General features: G+C 36.8%; 1 protein-coding gene across 1 annotated transcript in view; it reads right to left on the bottom strand.

Annotated features, from left to right (window-relative positions):
* lmbrd1 (LMBR1 domain containing 1) overlaps nt 1-14528 on the bottom strand; it is a 47442-nt gene extending 32914 nt beyond the window's left edge. The window contains exons 1-4 of the mRNA XM_084947647.1: nt 14412-14528; nt 12605-12781; nt 11041-11104; nt 1306-1403 (exon numbers count right to left, since the gene is read on the bottom strand). Of these exons, the coding sequence (XP_084803773.1) occupies nt 1306-1403; nt 11041-11104; nt 12605-12781; nt 14412-14477 (405 nt within the window). The 5' untranslated portion in view covers nt 14478-14528. The remainder of the gene's footprint in view (nt 1-1305; nt 1404-11040; nt 11105-12604; nt 12782-14411) is intronic.
* Between the last annotated feature and the right edge of the window lie 8877 nt (nt 14529-23405).

Genomic DNA, 23405 nt, shown 5'->3' with positions numbered 1-23405 from the left:
TCGACACTGCGTGTATAGAGCAGGTAGTGCAACAATAGAAAAATAGTTGCGGGACGGCACTGTGTAGCGTTTGTCTAGGGTGTTGATCATTTTCCTAAATCCCTCGTTTTGCACAGTGTTGATGGGAGCCATATCTTTGGTCAGGTGATAAGTAATAGCCTCCGTAATTTCTTTGTGCCTGCGGGAGTTCGACGGGTATAGGGAAGCGCTGTATAAGGTTCCCGTTATTGATGTTTGGGTGGTTGACCGGGACGGATTTTCTCCAGTCACTTTCTCGTCATCCCTGACGTGCTCTCCGTTGTTTTTTCCCTGCCAATTTTAGCAGCCAGCTTCTGTATCACGTGGTATAAGGCTCCGCCCTTGTCATTTGTTGAGCAGGAAGAGTGAGCGCTTGTTTTCATGCAGATTACGTCCCGGATCAAAATGCGGTACAATCGTCGTCGTCTTTTTTTTTTTTTTTTTAAATCGTTGTCATTTGGAAATGAGATCGCACATAAGTATGAATTGAGATCGCGATTTTCTAACGATTAATCGTGCAGCCCTAGCTAGCATCCTAAATTACTTGACCAGCCAATGTTGATTTTAGCCATCAGTAAATTACATACATGGCACAAAGCAAAACGTAATAAATAACACTTGTTTTCTGTGGCATACAGTACATAAAGTAGTACAATGTCTTACTGTTGTAGTCCATGCAAGTTTGCACACAGTGTGTTAAGCTTAAGTTGCATATAAACTTGAGTTCAATAAAAAAAGCAAGCGATGGTGCTTTATTGGACATGGATGGTTTAAAACCAGGTTACAGAGAGCTCACTTAAGTTTGCGCCTGCATTGCCAGTGCCTTAAAAGCATGTTGATTGTATTTGCTACCTAACAGAACATTTGATGTCTTTATTTTTTAAGTCTTTTTAATGTACAGAGTACATAGTCTAACTCTCAACAACCATTACAACCTTTTACATTCAGCAAATATGTGCACCTTGTTCCTTCTGTGATCATGCTGTGTGTGAGTCTTTGAATAGCAATGTAAAAGTTATTAGCAGAGAATCATAAATGATCCAATTATTATAAATAATATTAAAGGAAAAACTACTTAATAAACAATCCTATTTTGTTGATAAAATCAACTTTAACATGGGTGCTTTGGGAAGGTTTGTGTGATTTTCAATGAAATAAAAATAAAAGATGAAGTGGTGCAAGTTGCCTTGAACTGGCTACAATATTCAAATGAAATCATTTTAGGATATGCACCACATCTCAGCAGTTTACAGAGATGTGTGTAGCAAAAGAAAGGTGCACACTTACTGAGCATTTGTTCACATTGTTGTCATCCCTTTCTTCATAGTAGAAGTAAACAAAGGGGATCCACAGGAAGACACAGATTAGTATGATGGAGTAAAGAGCTGTTTGGAAAAAGGAGAAATGAATTCAAGAATTAAAAATCACAAATTTTGAGATTTACACTGACAAAAGTGAACATCACAGACTGTCAAACCTGCTCTATCATGACACAGCAGTACAGTGCATTAAAAAGAAAACGTATTGTGCTGACATGTTAAAGGTCATGTGAAGTACACATATGAAAATATATTTTGACCCTAAGGACATGTGCATTACTTTTTTTAACCCTATTCAGGATATTAAGGTACCACAATATAACAAATTATATAGAAACCCCAAAAGTTTTATTTCTAATACTCCCAAAAATACAGCAACTTTTCTTTCTATTAAACTGGTATGGACATAATGTACTAAGTGCACATTATAATCTGGTGCCACCAGCAGTTAAGTCTCTACTGCTGCAACAGGGGGCTGAGAAAGGTGGAACCTGCAAGTCATTGCTAATGAAAAATTAACATGTATATCACAACTGCTATGAAGAAATAACCAAAACAAATAAATAAATAAGCCTCATTCAGAAAAGTGGAAAGACAGAAAGAGGGAGTGAAAGAGATCACATAAGCAAATGTGGTGATGGACAAACTCCAGAATTAACCTTTGATGTTCAAACTGGCTTAAAGAGAAATGAAATTTATGTTCAGGTATATAAAGACTAGGTCAAGCAAAATAAATGCATAAATAATAACAACAATATTTCATATAAAAATAATGAGGCCACATCACAATGAAAATAAATTAGCATACTGAAAAAAAAATATGGCTTTCACTTTTTAGGTCTTGTTAAAGTAGTGCTTTTAATGCTCAAGGTATTTGTAACTGCTTGTCTTTATAAAATATTTGGCCACAGGGTCAAAATTTAACAAACAATGTTTCTAGTTTCTTTTTCCTTTTCTTTCCAGTAACTTGTAGTGTGGAACAGGCTCACACCTCTTAAGCTGTGTTAACCAGCGAGCAATATTTAAACACTGTCTTAACTATGGTTGTTAAAACCAAACTACTGCGCGCATGTGCGATCTGTATGCAGACAGTTCATCTGCAAGAAAAACAAACGGTTATGCAAGATAAAAGCAGATCATAGTGTGAGCGGAAAAACATCAGATCTCAGCATCTCATTTGCAATGGAAATAAAAATTTGCTAGTATGCACCATGTTTGTTGACAAGTCAGTCATCCACATTTTATTAATTTGCATATGGAGACTGGATTCAATGCAAGCACAATCAAGATAATGAGAACTGATTTTAATATAAGATGTAAATTGAAAAAAAGAAATAGAACTGATATCACTAATCAGTATCCATATAATGTTTTCTCATACAAATCATATGTTTATGTGTAAATGGGGTCATTAACAACTGTCAGCTAGTAAACCTGTATCATTAGTATTCTTTAAACAGCCTGAACATGTAAGGAACTGTTGTTTACACACTTTGAGCGTGTTAAACTCAGTAATCTATGAATGGTGCTCTTTCTGCTCAGAATATGATCCAGAACACTAAACAATTGATTCAATTAAAGGAGGAATATGTTCTCCCTTGGTTGTTGCTGTGATTATTAGACTGAGTACCTTTTACAAAGCAGATAATAACAATTTCCTCTTGAATGTTGACAACACTAATATAAGAGAAACCTATCAGCTTGAGAAAAATTGCTTTATTCACTAGAGCTCGTGACCTTCTACATGAGGTGTCCTGTCCTTAGAGAAAGGGCCTTGATATTCTCTGATCCAAGCCTTTTTGTTTGTTTCTTCCTATATACCTTTTCTGAGAGAAAAGACCAACACTCAAATGCATTAGGAATTCATAAAGGGGAGGGTGAGGCAAAAAACACTTAAACAGAGAGATGCTATTCCAAGCTGGCAGCTTTTTTTCTGCAGCAAATGGATGTCGATGCAGACAGACCAGATAACCTCAAAATAACTCAAAGAAAAGCAAGTCGCAACAGTGTGCTCAGCAACATGGTTACCGTTTCCCAGAAACACCTTGAGGTGATAATGTGAATCATTAGCACAAGGTGCAACAAAAAAGAAATGTGCTAGAATAAACAGCTTACCAAGACCGTATCCACTGTACTTTCTCGTGAAAACAGCCCCTTTAATACTGGGCGTGATTTTTATGAGTTAAACTTCAATTTAAAGTCCTCAAAATAAAACAAAAATAATAACAAAAGGTAACATTTGAAACCTTTAATGGATTTGAGGTTCAGGTATATGAAAGACTAAATAAATGCCCTAAGCAATACCCCGGACCTCAGAATGAGAAACTACACAACTGTAAATGTGACTGTTGGATGTAAACTAATAGAATCTGAGTAAAACTAAAATTGAAAACTTGCTCCTAACAAGCACTTAATCCATAAAATCAGCAGTACACTTCAACTCCAATGGGCATGTGGAAAACTACTGTTTCATATCAGTCAAGAAGGTATGACCCTAAGCGAGTGCAAACATGTCCCTTTGTGAAATGAACAATATTCCACAAAAGGCTCTCTGTGCTGCAGACAAATGAATGCCATTGTTACAGAGGTTTGGTTTTTCCCAGCTGTGATTCTGACAGGGCATTACTTTCAATAAACACATGCTCATTGCTCCACTAAGGTATCCATTTACACTCATTTACAGCTAAACAAACGGAGTTCAGAATGATGCCAGGAGCCCATAAATGCAAGCCATGCACAGTATGCAGTCACTGGCATATGCTTGCAGGTTAAAGCAGTGAGCAAAATTAATCATAACACCATGAATATTAACACAATGAAGGAATAGGTCATACTGCATTGCAATGAATCATCCATTACTCTTCATGCAGATCTTGGGAAGAAGACCTGACCAGGGAAAGTTTTGCATATTTATCCCTGTGAAAGGGAGCATGTATAAATGTCCTTAAACCTTTACACAATTCTTGTGTTGGCAGTGGATCCGTCATGTTCTGTGGGTAGCAGGGCTGCGCTTTCCCTGGATCAGCTTTTCTGAGGCATCCCACAGATATCCACCAGAATGAGGTATGGGGAGTCAGCACCAAGAGACCTTTGTCACATTCCTTGAGTTGTTTTTGAGCAGTTTTTGAGGAGCAGTGGAGTTCACTGCCTTGCTAAGAGAGATGACTATCATCGGGTATGGGTATGGCCCAAAACTATGTTTTGGTGGGTGGTACATGTCAAAGTAAGAGCTACACGAGTGCCAACACGCAAGGTTTTGAGGCAGAGCATTTCAGTGTAACAAGATGATTATCGTTATTCACTTCACCAGTCAGTGGTTCCAGTATACACTCCCGTTTACTCAGTGATCAAAAACAACAGTACTTATAAATTTGCTCTGTGAGGCTTAATGATAACCACGTCCTCACATATACAGTATATTTATTACATAATACAGTAATACATGTTGCAAAAATACAACATGTATTACTGATTATGTGAAAATTAAATACCATGGGTGATATCTCATAAAAAACCTTCCTTACTTGCATGTCAACACTGAAACTATCAACACTGAAGACACAGAGGATTTCAGATATTTATTTTAAAAAACAAAACAAAACAGAATTTGCACATGAGCTACATGAATGTCAGGAGAATTGCGCTGACTCATATTTCTTAAAGGTATATCAGTAACAAGTTTGCTGTGACTGGCATGTGTCTGGGACTTTCACATGCAGCAGTCTACTGCTGTTGTACATGCGGACTTAGCCTCTGGCAACCAGATTTCAATATTTGGTGACTGGCTCAAGAGATACAGACGGTTGTTGGAGAGTCACAGGTACCACCCATGGCTCCTCTAGTCTGCCTGTCGAAGTGTCCTTGGGCAAGATACTGAAGCCTAAAGTTTAACAACTGATCATTTCAAGTGCTATATAAGTACCATTTAGCAATATTTAAAGTCCACTAAAGCAACAAGCAGCAACTTAAGACAGACGCTCTGGAAACCTCCAAGTTATTCTACAGGTTTCAGTTCTTTATGTTGAATATGTAGGATTTGCATAGGCCTCTCATATTTTCACAGAAACCCCAGCTTTTTCCAGCTGGCAGCAGACCTCATTACACACACACACTTTGAGGAAAGAGGGTAATGTGAAACTGAATGCATACGAAAAAAGGGACTGGCTGCATTCACACTAAATTTTCATCAGCTCTGTCCTCAAGGTACTTCAGATCAGCACCATCAGTACCTTGCGTAAGGACACTTTGGCGTGTGGATTGAAGAAGCCGGGGGTTCATACCACTAGCGCTCGAATTAGCTGATGACCCCTTTTACCTCTTCTATTGTATATGATACAAGGTGAGGCTAAGTGTTCACTTAAAATCTGTGTCAGTATTTTGAGCTGGGAAAAAGGGAGCAGAAAAGCTGCTACATGGGTTGTTTCTTGTCCTTGTGTGACTATGTTTCAATTGTCAAATGCCCCTCTGTATCACATAAAACTGCCAAAATAAAACTACAATTTGTCAGTGTTTTCAGAAATGCTCTTAAAAAAAGCATTAGGCTACCACTTTACAAAAAAATTCACTCTGCACATGTGGGTGGACCGAAAAAAAAAAAAAGAAACTTATTGTTAGTGTATTTGCAAGAGGACTCCTTCCTCGCTAGCTTCTCTTCCACAAATGGCATTAAAAAAAAAAAGGCAGGGAGAAAGCCAATGATTTATTTAAAGGGCCCAGGGGTATTTTGCCCTGTTGCTTAAGGGTCTTATGCACCACTGCTTTGAAGTACTGAGCAGTCCAAGGAAATGTATAAATGGACAGAGGAAGGAGATTGAAAGGCTAAGCTTTCAAACTTAGGGTTCATCAAAGATCACAAAAAGGTATTTGGGCTCTAAAAGGAAGTGGTTGTTTCCGTTGCAGACGTTCTTCCCCTTTGTCGACTTAAAAGGTACACTGAATGTAGTAGTACATGGTGTAGACTTTGTGAGCAACTGCAGAGTTTAATAAGTAATGGTTCAATCTTGATTCTGGCATTACAGATGTATTCTGATATAGCTGTTACCTTTTCATCACTGCTGTTCAGGTTTTTGCTCAAAGTGCCCCCTGTGCAATACTCTATACTCACGCATTTACTCTGAGAGCTAATATAAAATGAAACATTTGCTTGAGCAAAAGCTTAACATGAACACACAGATAAATTTTAAAAATGGTTTGAAGTAACCTGTAAATGCCACAATGGCAAACGCTCCCACTGATTCTGTACAATTATGTTGATTCCTAAAAAACAAAAAAAAGAGAAAACATTCATGTGAAAAGGTTTATCAAAAACAAAGAAAGAAAGAAAGAAAGAAAGAAAAGGCTACAACAGAATTTTCCAACCCTATAATTGCAATTCTATGACTACCCTATGTTTGTAAAACTCTTAAGGCTGATTATAAAGTAAAATGTGGCTGCAGAGAAGCATGTCCATAGAAAATGCACTTTAAAAATAATAATAATAAAACAGCAGAAATGAACCAAATGACAGCTATGTAAAGCCATCAAATTATTTTAAAGATCAAATAAATAACACGGGGAGTTCTTCAAATCGCTGGACATGCACATACTTATTAACTGTGACCACCAATGAATATAAAACAGTCTACTTCAGAGAAAAACATGCCTCACCAATACAAATAGAAATCTCTGTCAACCCTGTAATTATACTATTTGTGAAGAGACAAATGGATAGTGCTATCAAATGTTGCCTTAAGGAAAATTCATCTTTAAAGGTTACACTTGAAAGGAAGCTGTCCACACAATAAACATGGAGCTAGGTCTCCACCTACTGGCAAATAATAAAGTGATGGCCGTTATAAATAAATAAATAAATAAATAAATAAATACATACATAAATAAATAAAAACCAAATCTGTCTAGTTCTACATAAACACCGATAACAAAATGCACTATGTAGCTAAAATTAGATTCAGCGTATTTTCACTTTCAGTCTCATGCTGCAGCCTTCAGCAAAGTATGACTTTGCTAAGACGCAGCACAGTCCTCTCATGCCGTCATCTTCACAAGCACCTAGTCACAGTAGACATTTGATCACATAATGATGCATCATGAATCCCTTCTGAGTTAAAACAAAGAAAAAGGAGGTAGAAAGGTAGAGCTGACTGGAGAGCTAATCTGTAAAAATCTCACATCATATGACCAACAGTCATCTTATGTTTGGTACAGCAGAAAGCAGCAGAACAACAAGTACAATCAACTGAGGAACATGTCAGTGTGACAGGTTAATATTCTGCACCGCTGAGCTCATAATTCAATTCCAATATTCAAAATGTGCTACGATTGAACAAAACGTTGCTCCAAACGAACAGAACCCATTATCAATCTAAACTCCAAGGCTGGGACTTTTGTATTCCAGGCAGTTTTACAAGTATACATCCTTCCATATCAGCAGCCAAAGGTTACAAGCACAGCATATACTTACACAGCTCTGACCACATGTGCACATGCTTGAAGCAAACAGCAAATTCCTTCAAGCTTCTTCCCTACCCCTCTTCTGACTTTAACGTCTATGGCTTTTCAGCTGAATAACATTATGCACATAAAAAAGCCTCTCTTTTGCTCTTTGAATGACATAAAAGCATATAATGCCTACTTAACACACAATATAAAACATGTAGTAACCTATAAAACTGTGTGGAATGAGCATCACAATATGAAGTGCTACATAAAACCCAGCAATTTTAGCTGCCACTCAAAGCAATTACAGAAATTGTGACTTAAGATTTCCTCTCAAAGGCTCCAACCAGATGTACTAAACCAATTATTAAGCCAACTATATGTGCTTTTCCTTTAATTTGGGAAACATTTCTTGAGTGTAACTACTGTACCATGAACATGGTTTCCAGGCAGTTTGGCCATTAAATTAATTAAATTACTGACAAGACACAGCCCTGCATTGAAGACTAAGCCTAATGAATTATTCATATTTCTAAATCTCTATAAAGCAAGGTTTCATTTAGGGGGATGTCTAATCCAAACTATAGATAGCAAAAGAAAAAAGTCATCCTTATGTATGAAATCATAAGTTTATGTTTAGAGCACAATATACTATGGCCTGAATGCTGAGGGGCAGTGCTGTGGTCTGTGCCTTTTTTGGATTTTGGAGGGAGGGTGTCATTATGCCAGAGGAAGTGGTTTCTTTGATGGGACTGTCTGGGCATGGAGACAGCTTGTCGTCCTTGCATTTGGCATTTTTTAACAGACGGTATACAACAGTGTTGCTGACAGCCACTTTAAGCTGGCATCTGTTAGAAAACACACGATCTAGAGACTTTGGCATGACTGAATTTGCTATCAACAAGGACAACTTGTGTTATCCTTTAATATAACAACCATGAAGATATTTCTGAGGCACCAACAGTTTTAAGCTTGTAATTTATCAGTCAAAAAGTCTGGATGTTGTCCATGATTTACAACCACATACAAATACTGTGTTACGAACTTGCATTTCATGTGTTTGTTTTGTGCAGTTAATGTATCTGTTTATGTTAATTCAGCTGTGCCAGGGCCCTGCTCCGATTGGTGCGTGGATATACAGCCCGACGTGACTGGTTCAAGCTGGAGGACCCACCCATTAAAAGGAGGCCGGAGTGCCGCGGCGGGAGAGGTTCTCGCGTCTCTCCTCATGACCCAGCAGTATACCTGTGGCAGCTGCTGGCTGCAGTGCTGTTTTGGAAGTTGTGGAAGTGGAGTGGGTAGGGGTGAGCTGCTGTTGATCACCAGTTTTCTCCTGTTTTGAATTAGTTAAGGAGGTCAGACTGTCTTTATTTTTGACTTTGTTTTGGTAAGGTCAGGAGTGCGGGATTTGTGTAGATTTGTTTTTGTTATTTTGGCCTTGGCTCACCCTAAAGCGTTGATGCTCCCGCTTTCGTCTTGTAATCGGAAGGTTGCCGGTTCGAGCCCCGGCTTGGACAGTCTCGGTCGTTGTGTCCTTGGGCAAGACACTTCACCCGTTGCCTACTGGTAGTGGTCAGAGGGCCCGGTGGCCACACCTGGTGCTTGACTACCATCACCAGTGTGTGAATGTGTGTGTGAATGGGTGAATGACTGAATGTGTAAAGCGCTTTGGGGTCCATAGGGACTAGTTGGACACAGTCCAACTGTTGGATGACTAAAGCTTTAAGCTTTTTTTTTTTTTTTTTTAAATCATGGACACTTAGTCTTCTCTGCCAGAGATGAGAGACACTAATCCAGCTAGTTATTCAGGTACATTTCAAAAGACAGCAAAGGACACGTGGAATGGGTCACTTGCAGAACTGTGAAGGCATCATTAATGCTAAATGATCAAGTTTTGGAGGAACATATATCACCATCCAGATAATGTCTTTATCAAGGAAGGCCTTCTAGCTAGAAGGCTCCCAGCTAGCTAGAAACCTAAAACTACATCCTGCTGCTATTAAAACATCAAGTCCTGGTGCTAAAATGCCTCTGAAAATATACAACACATTATGCAACAAAAAAAATATCACACATCAGGTGTTGTTTAGCTGAAATACTGTCAAGCACCAATTGGAAAATCAATTGCTTTTGAAGACTGTAGTTAAAGTATATGTATGCATCACATCCTTATCATTGAAATGGTCCATACGGTCATGTGACTTCATCACAGACTGACCGGTTTTGTAAACCTGTTTAACAACTTGTCAATTCCTGCCATTTTACATGAAGAGTTGGTAACCAAAAAGCAGTGACATGTATGACCAACTCAGCAAGCAGCATATTTGATACATTATGAACTTGGTCCCAGTGAAACAAAAAAACACATTCTCTACAACACACAAAATAAGGCACATTAAAGTATTACAAACATATGCTATTAAAATACTATGACATTACACAAGTATGTAAATTTACGAAATAAATTACCTAATTTTCAACTCTTACGTTGTTAAAAATCCCAGGGTTGTGGAACCAAATGATTGGAAAGGCACTTAATTTGTAACAGTAAATTCAATTTGTTTATTGCTACAAAGGACAAACCTAAGTGGAGTGCTATTTAACAGATACGACTTTCTTTAATGACCAAAGCTGGCATATTGCCCAGAAACACAATAAATGTTTGATAGATCTGATTTACAGAATAATCATGTAAAACTGTTTTCGTTCTTCAACATAACCCTGTGACAAAAACTCAAATTTGAATTCAACTGACTTTGTGATGAAAAGCTGGTCTTTAAAAAGGCCAGATGATGCTTTAGAAACAGTTAGCTATTGTTTGGGCTTTAAATATATCCACAAGTCACAGCCTGACTAAAGCAGCTTCAGTTGCAGGTAAGCTCTGCAATCGAAGTTACTACAGAGAGATGCCCTGTGTGAAAATGAGTCACCAGTGTGGGAAACAAAGAGCCTATGTGATTTCCAGAGTTAGACTGCTAACCCTCTAGGACTGCTGCATAGATGAGACATTGAACTGGCACCTCATTCAAATCAAAGCAGAGATAAGATCAAAATAATGACGTAACACACTTATAATCATGTAAGAAAAGTAAATAACTCAAAAGCAAACATTGAAAACAACGCAAACTTAACCGCTGTGCAGTTACTAATCCTTTTATAATTTAAGTGTTTATTATATTTTATTTTCACATAATGACATAAATGTCAACAATTTTCATTGTCTGAGTTTATTACCCACATAAACTATGAAAAAAAAAAACATACTTACTGTAATATCCATACAACACAGTATCTTCAATTTGCCCTCTTGTCTCATTGTTTGCTGCCCATTCCTGCCATGAGAAAGCCAATTATGAATATTAATTTTAACATTTGTAACAAGGCTGATTCATGTATAACAATAAATGAAAACAGTTCGCAATAATAGTTCTCAAAAAATGTATTTAGAATAACAGCATAAATAAATACCATAAAAATTAAGCCTGAGACAAAAGAAAAAATATTGCACTGATGAATGATTTAGCAGCTTACAATAACACAAAGCAACAAATTACCTAATGTTCAAACAAAAATATTATTAAACACACTGAACATTAGGGGTGGGGGAAAAAATCGATACTGTGTAGTATCGTGATATTTTGTTTGCTAATAATGTATCGATATAGGGACAGCAGAAATCGATATTTTGTTACAAAAAAAGTTTTTGTGGACTGGAACATGCTATGACTTCAGAGCATGTTGATCAGCTCCTTTTTCTGAGCAAGAATCCTGACATTCCTTCACTGTCCAAATGTGTTTAACGTTTTTTTTGGCAGCAATAAACATGACAGTTTACTTATTTTAATTTAAGACATGTTTTATTTTAATTAAGTTTAAAACTTTTTTTATTTAATGTAAAATTATATTTTGTTTTAATTTACTTTCAAATTCTTCAGTTGCTGAATGGGCTGCATAGTTTTCATAAATTTCATAGTTCAGAATAGCTATAATTGTACCAGATGGTTGCGTTCAGTTAAGTTGGACTAGACTGTAATACAAACCGTTCAGTTTGTCAACAATAAAACTGACTGAAATGAGAGACTGAGTGTGAGACTTTGATATTAGATAAAATGAATATTGATAAAGTTTACCTTTATGTACAGAATCTGAATATCGCAAAATATTTTAAAAAATTGCAATAATATTGTATCGTGCGTTAAGTATTGTGATAATATCGTATCGTGGGATGTATGGTGATTCCCACCTCTACTGAACATATTACACATCTTGATGTAGACGTACACCTACTGACCACTTTATTCAACTGCTAATCAACTGTTCATTAACAAAAATACCCCATTAGCCAATTGCATGGCAGCCACTTTAGCCATGCAGACATGGGGAAGACAAACGACTAAAGTTTAAACTGAGCATCAGGATGGGCAAGAAAGGGAATTTAAGTGATTTTGAACTGGTGCTGATCTACAACAATCTCACACAGTTTATACAGAATGACGAGAAAAAGAGCAAATATCCAGTGAGCAGAAGGGAAAATGTTGCCTGGCCCGAGTCTCGATTTCCCAACTCACTGATGTGCAGACAACAAACCCGCAACTGTGCGATGCTATCATGTTAATATGAAACTAAAATCTTTGAGGAATGTTTCTAACAACTTTCTGAATCTGTGCCCAAAGGACTCATGGTAGCTCTGAAGGCAAAAGAAGTTCCAATCCTGCACTAGCAACATATACCTAATAAATTGTCTGGCGACTTTATTCAAATGCAACAATAAGACAAAAAAAATACAACTGAGAAATGCATTTAGATTTTAGGTTGAAGAACAAAATACTAACCTTATAAGTACCATTGGGATACTTCATGAAAGAAACAAGGAATATGTCCACTGGTAGAAGTGCAGACGTGATCAAAGCAATAGCCAGAGCACATATTGCAGTGATAGTTGAAATAACTTCACTCTCCCGCCGACTTTGAAATTTCCGAATGTAGATCCAACAGAACACGAGAATTACCTTAAAAACAAAAAAACAAAACAAAAAAACCCAGTAATTAAAATAAAACAAAGGTTTAATAATGTCGTCACAAGGAACACTTAAAATAAATAATAGGGCAGCAAAAATACTTTTGGCTTACAGAGCTCTATTACATGTAAAGGCAAAAAAAAAAAACAGAAGTAAATTAAATCAACTATATGCAGTACAAGGTGGCATTTGCATTTAATTTGGAAAATGTCAACAGGGTTTATAAAAATCAAACTGAAGCAAACAAGCAACACACTAGAGGTTGGAAATCAGTAAAATGATGCTATTCAATACAATACCCTTGCAACAAAGTCTACCTTTGAAGTGTTATATATCCTTGAAATTTAAAACACACCACTTATAACACAAAAACAAAACAACTGAAATCCAAGTATTAAAACAACAAGTAGGGCATTATGTAACTTTAAAAGCCTGACTGCAGGTGCTCTGGAGGAGCTGATCCGATTATATCATACTCCCTTCTCAGAGTGACAGGCAATAACACAAAGTCTATTTCGTAAGAAGCAAAATAAACAGACTTACTAGAAAGGTGATACGAGTGGTACACTTTTTAAAAGATTGTTTAAATTAAGTAATAACATACACATTTATTATCATGCTGTTCAACGTTTAAAGGGGAAAAAATGAACAGGAGAGAAATTGACATTGTAATGGGAGAGAAGCTCATTAGACAAAAAAGCAATAAATGGGCTTCAAAATGACAAGGTCATATTCCAGGCACATGTTCTTTAAGAGGTGAGGACACTGCAAACACTTGCCCCTTCAGCTTAAGGGCTGCCATTCGCAGACAGGATCAATTAAAGGCCCACAGCTTTACGCCTCCAGCTGCTTGCTCTGCCAGGTAATGGCGAAAGGCTCTGCATCCAAATAAGACCCATTGAGAGGTCTGAAATAAAAGGGTTGCTTAGTACTGGGCAGAAAAACAGAGCAATTTATTGGCATCCAGCCATTCTTCTGGAGGACTTGTAATTTAGCCATGTGATGTGGGTATGAATGACATTTGGGATAATGAGGGCTAAAATGGGCTGCAGATTATCAAGCTGAACAACTTTAAGACGTTCATTTAAGTAGCCCACTACAGAAGTCTCAATTTATGTCTTGCTAGGGGGGAAAAAAGACTACATAGTTGTCTTTGGTTAAGGTTGGTTAATGTAGTTTTTCCACTTTCAGCGCTTATTTATTCGTAATAAAAACAGTGCGTTTAAAAACAAGGAGACACTTTACAGTACAGCTGGGTGATTTTATACAGGAAAGATCTAACCGTGGATGTTACATTTTTATGAAATTAAGTAACAATACCAGATTCATATTCTCCACAAAGTGGTGTTTAACAATTGCAATGTTACTAACAGTACGCAACACCAAAATATGCTAAACAGTTCACTGAAAGCCTCTTATAGGGCGACAGCCTGTAAGTGTGTCACGGCTAATGTTAGCTAAAACCAATCCAAAGACAGTGCTGGCGTTAATGCGCTGTAGCCATGTTGCGCCGATGAACGCCGATGTTAAAGCAACGAATTCGCCTACTAGCACAACTCGGGCTAACCGTTTACCGCTCCACTACTTTATAAAGCGACTACGTAATGTCGTGCTTCCTTACCAACAGTATAACGGTGAAAATAGACCACCCGAGCACAGACTCTGTTAGCAACGACTGAGCCGCCATCTTCACTTCCTGCAATAACAAACCCACGTGCTCCTGTTAACGTCACCACGGTGGAGAGACGGGCAGCTGACCGTGACGTCTCCGCAGGAAGCGCGTTCAAGCGTCCATGCTGAACTGATAATCGTAGATTTTTATCGTGATGTGCAGAATTTAAGTATGTGTGATAAAATACAACACGTCTAGTCTAGTCACCCAGTGACTGAATGAATATTTAAGCTGCAGGTATAATTTGTATAGTTTTGTAAAACTCCCATCAGCGAGGGGAAAAAGTATTCAACAAGAAAAATATTGCCTTTAACTTTAAAAAGACTGAATGTTCAACTAAATGTTCTTTTAACTGAATTTCTGGCGTTTTGTTATTGCTGCTATTTATGGCTTACATCAACAATAAAGGGGTTAGCATTGATCATCAAGACTTGGATTCTGACATTAATGTGCAGTACTTTGGAAAAGTATTGAGCGAACTCATTTTTGTATATTTTGGTAGTAAAATGGGAAATACTGGCTGCAATTTTTGTTATTGCTGCTCTTATAAATAGGAATACAGCATGTAAGGCAAAAAGCAGTTTATACTATTCTAGTGAATCTAACATGATCACATTTAATCTTCAGCACAGCCTGAACCTTTCTTGTCATTTCTTTAAGTAGTCTTGAGGAATAGTTCTCCAGGCTTCTTGGGGGACATTCAAAGCTCTTCTTTGGATGTTGCCTTTTGTTCTGTTCTCTGTCAAGATGATCCCACACTGCTTAAGAATTGTTGAGGTCCAGACTCTGGGGAGGCCAATCCACGATATTGTTCTATTGTGTGTTTTTCTTTCCAGGTATACTTTTACTGCATTGGCAGTGTGTTTGGGGGTCATTGTCGTTTACCTGACTGTATTTTTCTGCATTCATCAGTCCATCAATTTTGACAAGATCCTGAACACCACTGGCTGATAGAGGCATGATAGAGCCTCCACAGTATTTTACAGAAGGCTGTCAACACTTACCAGTGTCCCTCTTGAGTTCTTGTATAGTTTGGGATGCCTGTTTCCCAGTCTTAAGAATGACATCTCAACAGCCAACTTTCCTTGGATACTATTTCTGATGAGACTTCAGCAAACAGTAGATGGATTAACTCAAGGGCTAGATACATTTCTCAGGTCCTATGTCGGAGTTTAATTTCCTGTTTCTTAAGAGCATGATTTTCACTTTTTATCTAGTGAAGATATTTTTTTAGACCTGCCACTTCTGTTTTTGTCCTTCATTTACCAAATTTTTAAGGACACACTGCATACTGCATTAATACTGCATAAATATGAGTGAAAAAACAGCTGGTGTCCAATGAAAATTTTTGAAAAACCTTCAAATGTCCTGGAGAACTACTGCTCAAGATCACTTTAAAAAATTTAGAAGAAAGTCTGGTTCCTTGGAGGCAAAATAGAAAGAAATGAGGAGTAGCTTGAGACTTTTAAGCAGTACTGTATGTCACTTTGACAGGCACCATACACCCAAACATTGCTTCAGAAACAACCACACCCCCATGGCAACAACACTCTCTGACAGAAACATACTCCTGCAGCAAACTACAGAACCCAAATGATCTGGTGCCAAAATCAGGCGGCAGACACCACAGAACACAGCCAGAGGGCCAAAGTCTGTGGGCTGACATAACAGAGCTGTTCCGGCGGCAAAAGGGAAACTAAGTAATGTCAGGCATTTGATAGATTGTATATTATTAGATCGATATTGCCTGAAAGCAGAATTGCTAATGCTGCTGAAGTCGAGGTCAGGCTATTCTAACTATAATAGCTTATGCACTCATTGTCCATAATGCAAAAGTTCACAGCCTTCAGTATTTTATAAGCTGATCAATTGTTTAAAACAAAACAAAGTAACTTCCTGTGATATAGTGGAGTATTTTTTTACACTTTTAAATGCAGCACATGAAATAAAACAGAAATGCACAAGAACCGTCTTACCAGATATTATTCATTACAACACAATACCTGTCTCATTAGCAGAAGGTCAGTCAGTCAACAACTACTTTCCACCATTATATACAATTAAATCTTCTTAAAGGCACTCTCAAGGGAAAATCTCAAGTTGGCCTGTGATGTCCTGAAAGGAAAACAACCACCAAACACTCAGTAAGAGGATGCATTATGCTGAAGAATCTCAATATGAATGGCTGCAATGAATCTGTGCTGTTATATAACTCCAGCGCAGTGTGTTTCATCACTGATACAAACACAGGCAGTCTGCAATAGTTAGAGTAATTTAAATGCCCATGAAGCGTTGCTAGTTATTTGTTCTTTTTGTCAGAAATATTTTCATTCTAACCTCTCATATTCATATTCCTTTGCCTACTTCATGTAATACAATATCCTGCTCTAGCAGGAAGATTTTAAAAAAAGAAGTAACACCTCTATTCTTATTATGTTGTGGTTATGTTAACAATCTGAATGTATTTCTTTAAGACCCACCAATGTAACACCTTTGTTAGCTTATGGGGCAACCCAACCCTGTGTGGTGCAACCACACAGGCACTTTGGCTTACTTGAGGGGCAAATAGGCTATCCAGTTGTCTCAACCTTGAGTTATGGCACGTAAGCTGAACTGGGAGACTGCCATTTAAATATTCTTGTGAAATTATATAATTTCTTTGTATCCCATTATTTTTATTTTTCTCTGCTTTCTTTTTTTTCCTGCAAATGCTCTTCTGGTACAAAGAATTGTCTGTAAAGTGTCAAATAGCAGCTATGAGCTGGTGCATTTTCAGACTGATATGCGGCATAATTTACATTCAGGACTGGTCCAGTATATTTGGAAAACTTATCTGGTTCATTAAGCATTAAATTAGCTGAACGGGAGGAAGTGTGGCTTTAGAAATCAGGGTGCAGTGCACCTGAAGCTGCATTCCCTTGTAGAGCCTATCTTTGGAGTATACCTGTTAATTGTACACTGCAGTTCTCCACACCACCATAGTCACTGTGCTGAAAGTATTCCCTAAGCTAAGTGTATTTTCAGTAAAGATCCATATAGCTAATTAGCCTCCATCAAAGTAAGTTAATTAGTACTTTTAGTATACAGTATACGTCTGATCAGTGGCTCACTGGATGATGATGTACTTACCTTATTCTTTTTATTTCTTGGCTTTGGTAACTTGAATGTGTACATTACCGTTATATAGGCGCTTACATTGGTCTGTTTTATGTGTCTGACGCGTTTGTTGAATTTTTCACCTAAGCCTCAGAAATACATACAGCAAATAGCTACTTTTCCACCTGTAATATCTGTGTAATAACAGAAACAACTGGTTATTTCTGGTGTTACTAAAGACAATTTTTTTCATTTTATTTTCATTTTAGTGACTAGAGGAGCTGTAGCCTCCTCAAAGCTATGTCACTGACGTTTTCCAAACAGCTGACTGTGGGCTCCAAACCTGTGCAGTGTTGGGGCTATATAAACTTTTCCAGACTCTAGACTCTGTGTGAGTTGTGACAATGTGCTCGGGATTTTTTTTTTCTTTTTTTCTGCCAGGCTACTCACCATTTCTTTCAGTTCCTATCAAATTTATCTTGCATGCAAAAACCCATGCTATCTCACTATAAAGAATTTTCATCTTTTCATTCTGGCTCCCTTTTCACAGTTTTAAGTGCAATAGGTAAAATAAATCTACTCCATTTATGAGCTATATTGTTTCTTAAATTACAATAGGCAAGGAATGTGCAGCCATGCTTCACCGTGTATGGAATTACTGTAGCAAAATTAAATTATTACTTGAGTAATTACTTTTGCAAGGGGAACACTGGAGCAGCCTATGGTGACATTGAGACTCTAACGTTTCAGAGAGTGAAAATAATACATCTCTATGAGCACCAGCTATCTATTGTATTGAGGAAATTAGCCTGCAACTAATTGTAATGAAGAACATTCTTACCAGTTAATTAGTTGGTCACTACTGGTTTGGACACTTATAAATTCAACTCGCTAAAATCAATAGGCCTATATCTAAGCTTCATTTATGCCCCTGAATTTTAATTAAACTAATGAAAGATATACCCATTATTCACTTGCACAGGGAAGGTATATAGGTCTGCTTAATTCATGCAACCTTTCAAAACTGCAAATGCCTTTATTTAGTGCTGCTTGGCAGTGTGCTCAATGGAGACCATCTACCAAATTCTATTAAAAGTGGGCTTGCTGTTTAAAAAAAAAAAAGAAAATAAAAAATAAAAAAAGCCATTGTTCATACTTCTGTCAGTTAAGTAGACTTTTCTTTTTAATATGTATTTTGATTTTATAACAGTAGCTGTTTCCTTTCCCCTTTTTTCTTCAGCTTCAGTTAAATTATAGCATCACATTCACCCATCATCCACTTTCTTCTGATTCTGACATTTATTATTCATCTGAAGAACACAAGGCGTACTGCCAAAATAGTCTTTGTTTCCCTGTAAACTTTGAAGTCTCCTCCTTATTGTGTCAGAAAACAGGTGGAGCTCATGGTCTTATAGCTTTGTTGGTTATTTTGCTAAATTATTATCAGTGTCGCTTCATCACTCTCATCGCTATAGACCAGCCATGCCGTTGTGAGGTCATAGATTTACAGCTTGAGGGAAACGTTTGGAGAATAACTAAAGGCAACTGTTCTGAAATCTTCTGGCATAAAGTTAAAACACATTATTTCCTGACCTCTTAACCTGACCACATATAGGTTTGTTGCCTAAATCTTATTAAACACTGAAAAAAAACACACATTACATCTACTCTCCCGGATCAAAGTACTGCATTTGTCCCATTCATCAAGCACCGCCTTCTTCTTTGCAGGTGTAGGTGCAGGTGTTCTGGCTCTTTGTATTCCTTCACCTAACTTCCTAAAGTCATTCTGCTAGTCAGTGCTGTATTTTCTTGTCTTTTTGCAAGAAAATTGCAAAGCTGTGCTAAAAAAATATCTTCTCAAACTTGTATATATGTATATATACATGTATACAAATATATGTATTCATTTGACTAATCACATTGTTATTATCGTTGTTATCGATCAGTCTCTTACTATGACGCACTTGCATTAGGTACACAGTGTGTCACTAGGACACAGGATATTGGCCATTGTATGCCAATAGAGATATTCCATTAAAAATCTTAAATTATTTATAATGAAAGAGTCAATTTAAAATGGGAAATCTCATCAAGTTTATGTAATAATAGATGAACAAGGTCTTTTTCTTCTCTTTATTCTCAAAGGTGCTCTGTTGGATTGAGACCTGCTGACTGTGAAATCCATTTGAGTATAGTGAACTCAATGTCAGGTTCAAAAAAACAGTTTGAGATGTTTTGAGTTTTGTGACATGGTTCATTATCCTTCTGGAAGCAGAAAACAGAAGATAGGTACTGTGGTCATAAAGGGATAGACATAGTCAGCAGTTCTGGTAGCATTTAAATGATCCTCAGCTGGTACTAAGGGGTCCCAGAATGCACGTGCATGTATAGTTTTATAATGCTGAGTGTTTCTTGTCTTTACCTTACCTAGCCTAGACAGAGGGTGTGTATCATTTGCATATTATAAAGTTGGCCATCACAAGCAAATTTATGTAAAGTGACTCAGTGGCTGTAGAAAATTCCCAATACAGACATATTTTAAAAAAGTGCACATTTGCAAAGCAGAATGTTGCATATACAAACAAAGTAGGTGCAATACACTGTAATATTTTCCAGTGTTTAATGTTTTTTGTCAAATGCAATGCCATTGGTGTAATAATAACATAGGAGTAGTTAATTTAAAATTCTGATGCCTACTGGTTGTATGTACCACATTAAAGCCCAACTTCAGACAGCAGACAGTCAGTTGGCAACCAACTGATTTTCTTTCACTGCTTTCAATACGCAAGCCAATTATATGATCATATTACAAAAATACCCCACAGATCTATAGCTGTAGGCAAAACTGACACATTATTGTATCTTTTTATTCATTTTCTTTTTTGTCTGCATACTGGAAGCTTTCATGCCCAGGTGAGCTCTCAGAAATGATAAACACACTCCTTAATAGCTTCTGTGATTTTTATGTGCACTGAAAGGTACACATCAGTGGTTATGTCTGCATACAGATTAGTGACACACAATATGATGTTTTTGTCTGGTGCTTTGCCATATGTCAATTTAGTTAATCATCTTGTAAAACAGGCAGGTGTTTTGCGCTTAAACCACTTTAACAAGAGTGAAATGAATGAAGGTTCAGAGCAGCGATTAGTATTATATTCAAAGCAAACAGGTGCTTGACAAAACAATAGTATTTGCCGAGGTTATGCATGTGCATATCTATGAAAAACAGACACAGGCAGAAACACATACGCACAAAGAGGAGAGTACTGTAAGATTATTTTGAAATTCAGTGCATTTATATTGTATTAGGGCAAATCAGAAAAAGATTACAAGAAGTAAATTGTTGTGTTGTTTTATTTACAAACTGCATTTACACGTAAATATGTGTGTAAAGGAGGAATTGGTAAGATTATTGCTCTGTCATTAATAACCCCCCATTTTTTTCACCCTCAAATGAGTAATGAAACACTACCTAAATTAAGAAAAAAATAATGTCCTTAACCATACTAATATTAAGCTTACCACAAGATAGATGTATTCCTTAATTTAATTAGCACATATAGACGTTATGGTGACCGGATTTGTTAAAAGTATTGAAGCATGTTTTAGTAGTAAAAGCACCTTGAAACCTGATCATTTACCTGCACTTTGTCTAGTGTATAGTCTGTACAATTAAATGAATTTGAGAAAAATATAATTCCTATTCTTAAGAAAAATTTATTTGCCTTAATCACCAGCAATCTTTTGAAATAATTTAACAAGTAATAAGCTAACTACTTAACAAAAAATAAAGGAAAGAAATGCTAATGATCTAAGTTCTATAGCTAACTGTAAGCTAGCCCAGTGTAAGTCTTGCTAACAATTTGAGTGCATGTTTTTCAGTTTAGATAATATTAAAAGGTAAAATTATGCCAGCTCAGTCCTTATTCTTGGAACATAAGAGGATATATTCAAGCAGCATGTTTGACCGCTGGGCATGGGTGCACTGTTTACACAGCTTGTCATTGTTAGCAACCAACGGTAGCTCGCTAATTCTCTAAGTTAAAACTTAGAGGGATTTGACAAAAGAAGCTTTTTCAAAGCTAAAAAGAGGATGAAAGGGTGAAGGTTAAGCTAGAGACTCGAGAGTTTTCACCTGTTACTGTAGTTAGCTAGTCTATCTTAGTACAAGGTGCATCATGTATAATTGCCCAATTTTATGATGCTTATAGCTGTGTAGATTAGTATATGTAGGCAATATACAGTTGTGGAAATTTTAGTAGTGTTTTTTGCTAGCTACCCTAAAAAAATTATGATGTAGGTGTGGATTTTTTCTTTTCTTAATTCTTTTATGAAGTAAAACCAATTAACCAGAACCTTTGTTGTTAACAGTTCCTATTTTCTGTTAATTTTAACTGAAGTTCTGTGAAAGTTTTTACAATCATTAGGTGAAAATTTAAGAATTTGTGAGTTGTGGGGCTAGGCTGCAATTGATAACATTATTTCTCATCTGATGTGAAAAATCACTGAAACTGAAACAAAAGACAAATTTAGTTTATCATTTTGTTGTTGTTGCATTTTTATGATAACACATTAATCATTTTTATGAGGCAGAAATGGCTTTCAGCTGTCATCTTCCTAAACCACCCACACCATCTCTTGCAAGTAAAACAGTAGATTAGGTCATGTACTGTGATTGAGCACACGGTCTCTGGAAATCACAGGGGTTAAAAATCTCTAAAAGGGCGCTTTCTGTCAAATGTCTTTGAATCTTTTTTATTATTATTATTTTTAAGGGCACTGAACATGTAAACCTAATATCTTGGGGTCAGAATCAGCATGAGCATCTGTCGCTTGCCACACCCCCTGATTTTCCTTTGTTATCTGACTCTCCTGACTGTCTATTAAAGCTGAAATGCCAGGAAAAAAATATTTCAAAGGGCAAGTCCCCAGAACTATAAGAAGGTCTCGAGGGATATTCTCTTGTGATTTAAAAAAACCCCAATGCTTTTGTATTCCAAGTTTTAAATGACAGTGACTTCTGCTTAAGAACTGATAACTTATTTTCATGTATCTCAGTTCATGTTGCATGCATCTTATTCTTTAAAAATTATACAGAAGATATATTAAATGGGAATAAATGTCAACGTGATGACCAAAGTGATGACCAGGTGTCCGTTTACAGCAAAACCTCAGGTTTTCAATTTTTAATGGAGAATATATATATATATATATCCGGGAACCTGTTGAGAATTCTGTGTTTGCCTCAGAAATGCTTTAGAGGAAAGGTGACAAGAATTTAAAATGGACTGCTCACAGACAAAACAACATCAGCAGCAATGTGTCTTTTTGGAATAATGTCCTGATTACTCTGGATAATCTGCAGACAATACCGTGAGCAGATTTCATTGGAGCTCCCAAAGAAATGCTTCTGAAAAGTTTTGACAGCTTATGATTTACTGAGGATTTTAGGATAGCAAAAGAAAAATCCCAACCTCATACACCACACACAATCTGCCTTTGCCCACAGAGCAGCAACCCAGCAACAGCTTGGCTTTTCACAGCACTGCGAGAGGATTACTTTGCAAGCAAAGATTGTGGAACAGAATATGCTGGACTTTTATTAAAAGTTCTCGACCTCATTTGTGATCTCTAATCTGGCCAGTAATTAGGTATGCAATCCAGACATTAGTAATTAACAGTGAATTAATTCTATATATTTAAGGTTACATTTTATGTATATGCACATAATTGTTTAACTGTAAACTGTATTATTTCCTTATTCTAATAGATGTAGGACTCAGTGGATTGTATTTCTCAGCTCTACCAATGCATAAACTTAAGCAATCTTATTTGCAACTGGTG

The sequence above is a fragment of the Perissodus microlepis genome, chromosome 13 (assembly GCF_051167445.1).
Source record: "Perissodus microlepis isolate ML-2025 ecotype Zambia chromosome 13, ASM5116744v1, whole genome shotgun sequence".
Lineage (NCBI taxonomy): Eukaryota > Metazoa > Chordata > Actinopteri > Cichliformes > Cichlidae > Perissodus > Perissodus microlepis.
The sequence above is the reverse complement of the archived record's forward strand: the minus strand, read 5'-3'. Positions and strand labels throughout refer to the sequence as shown.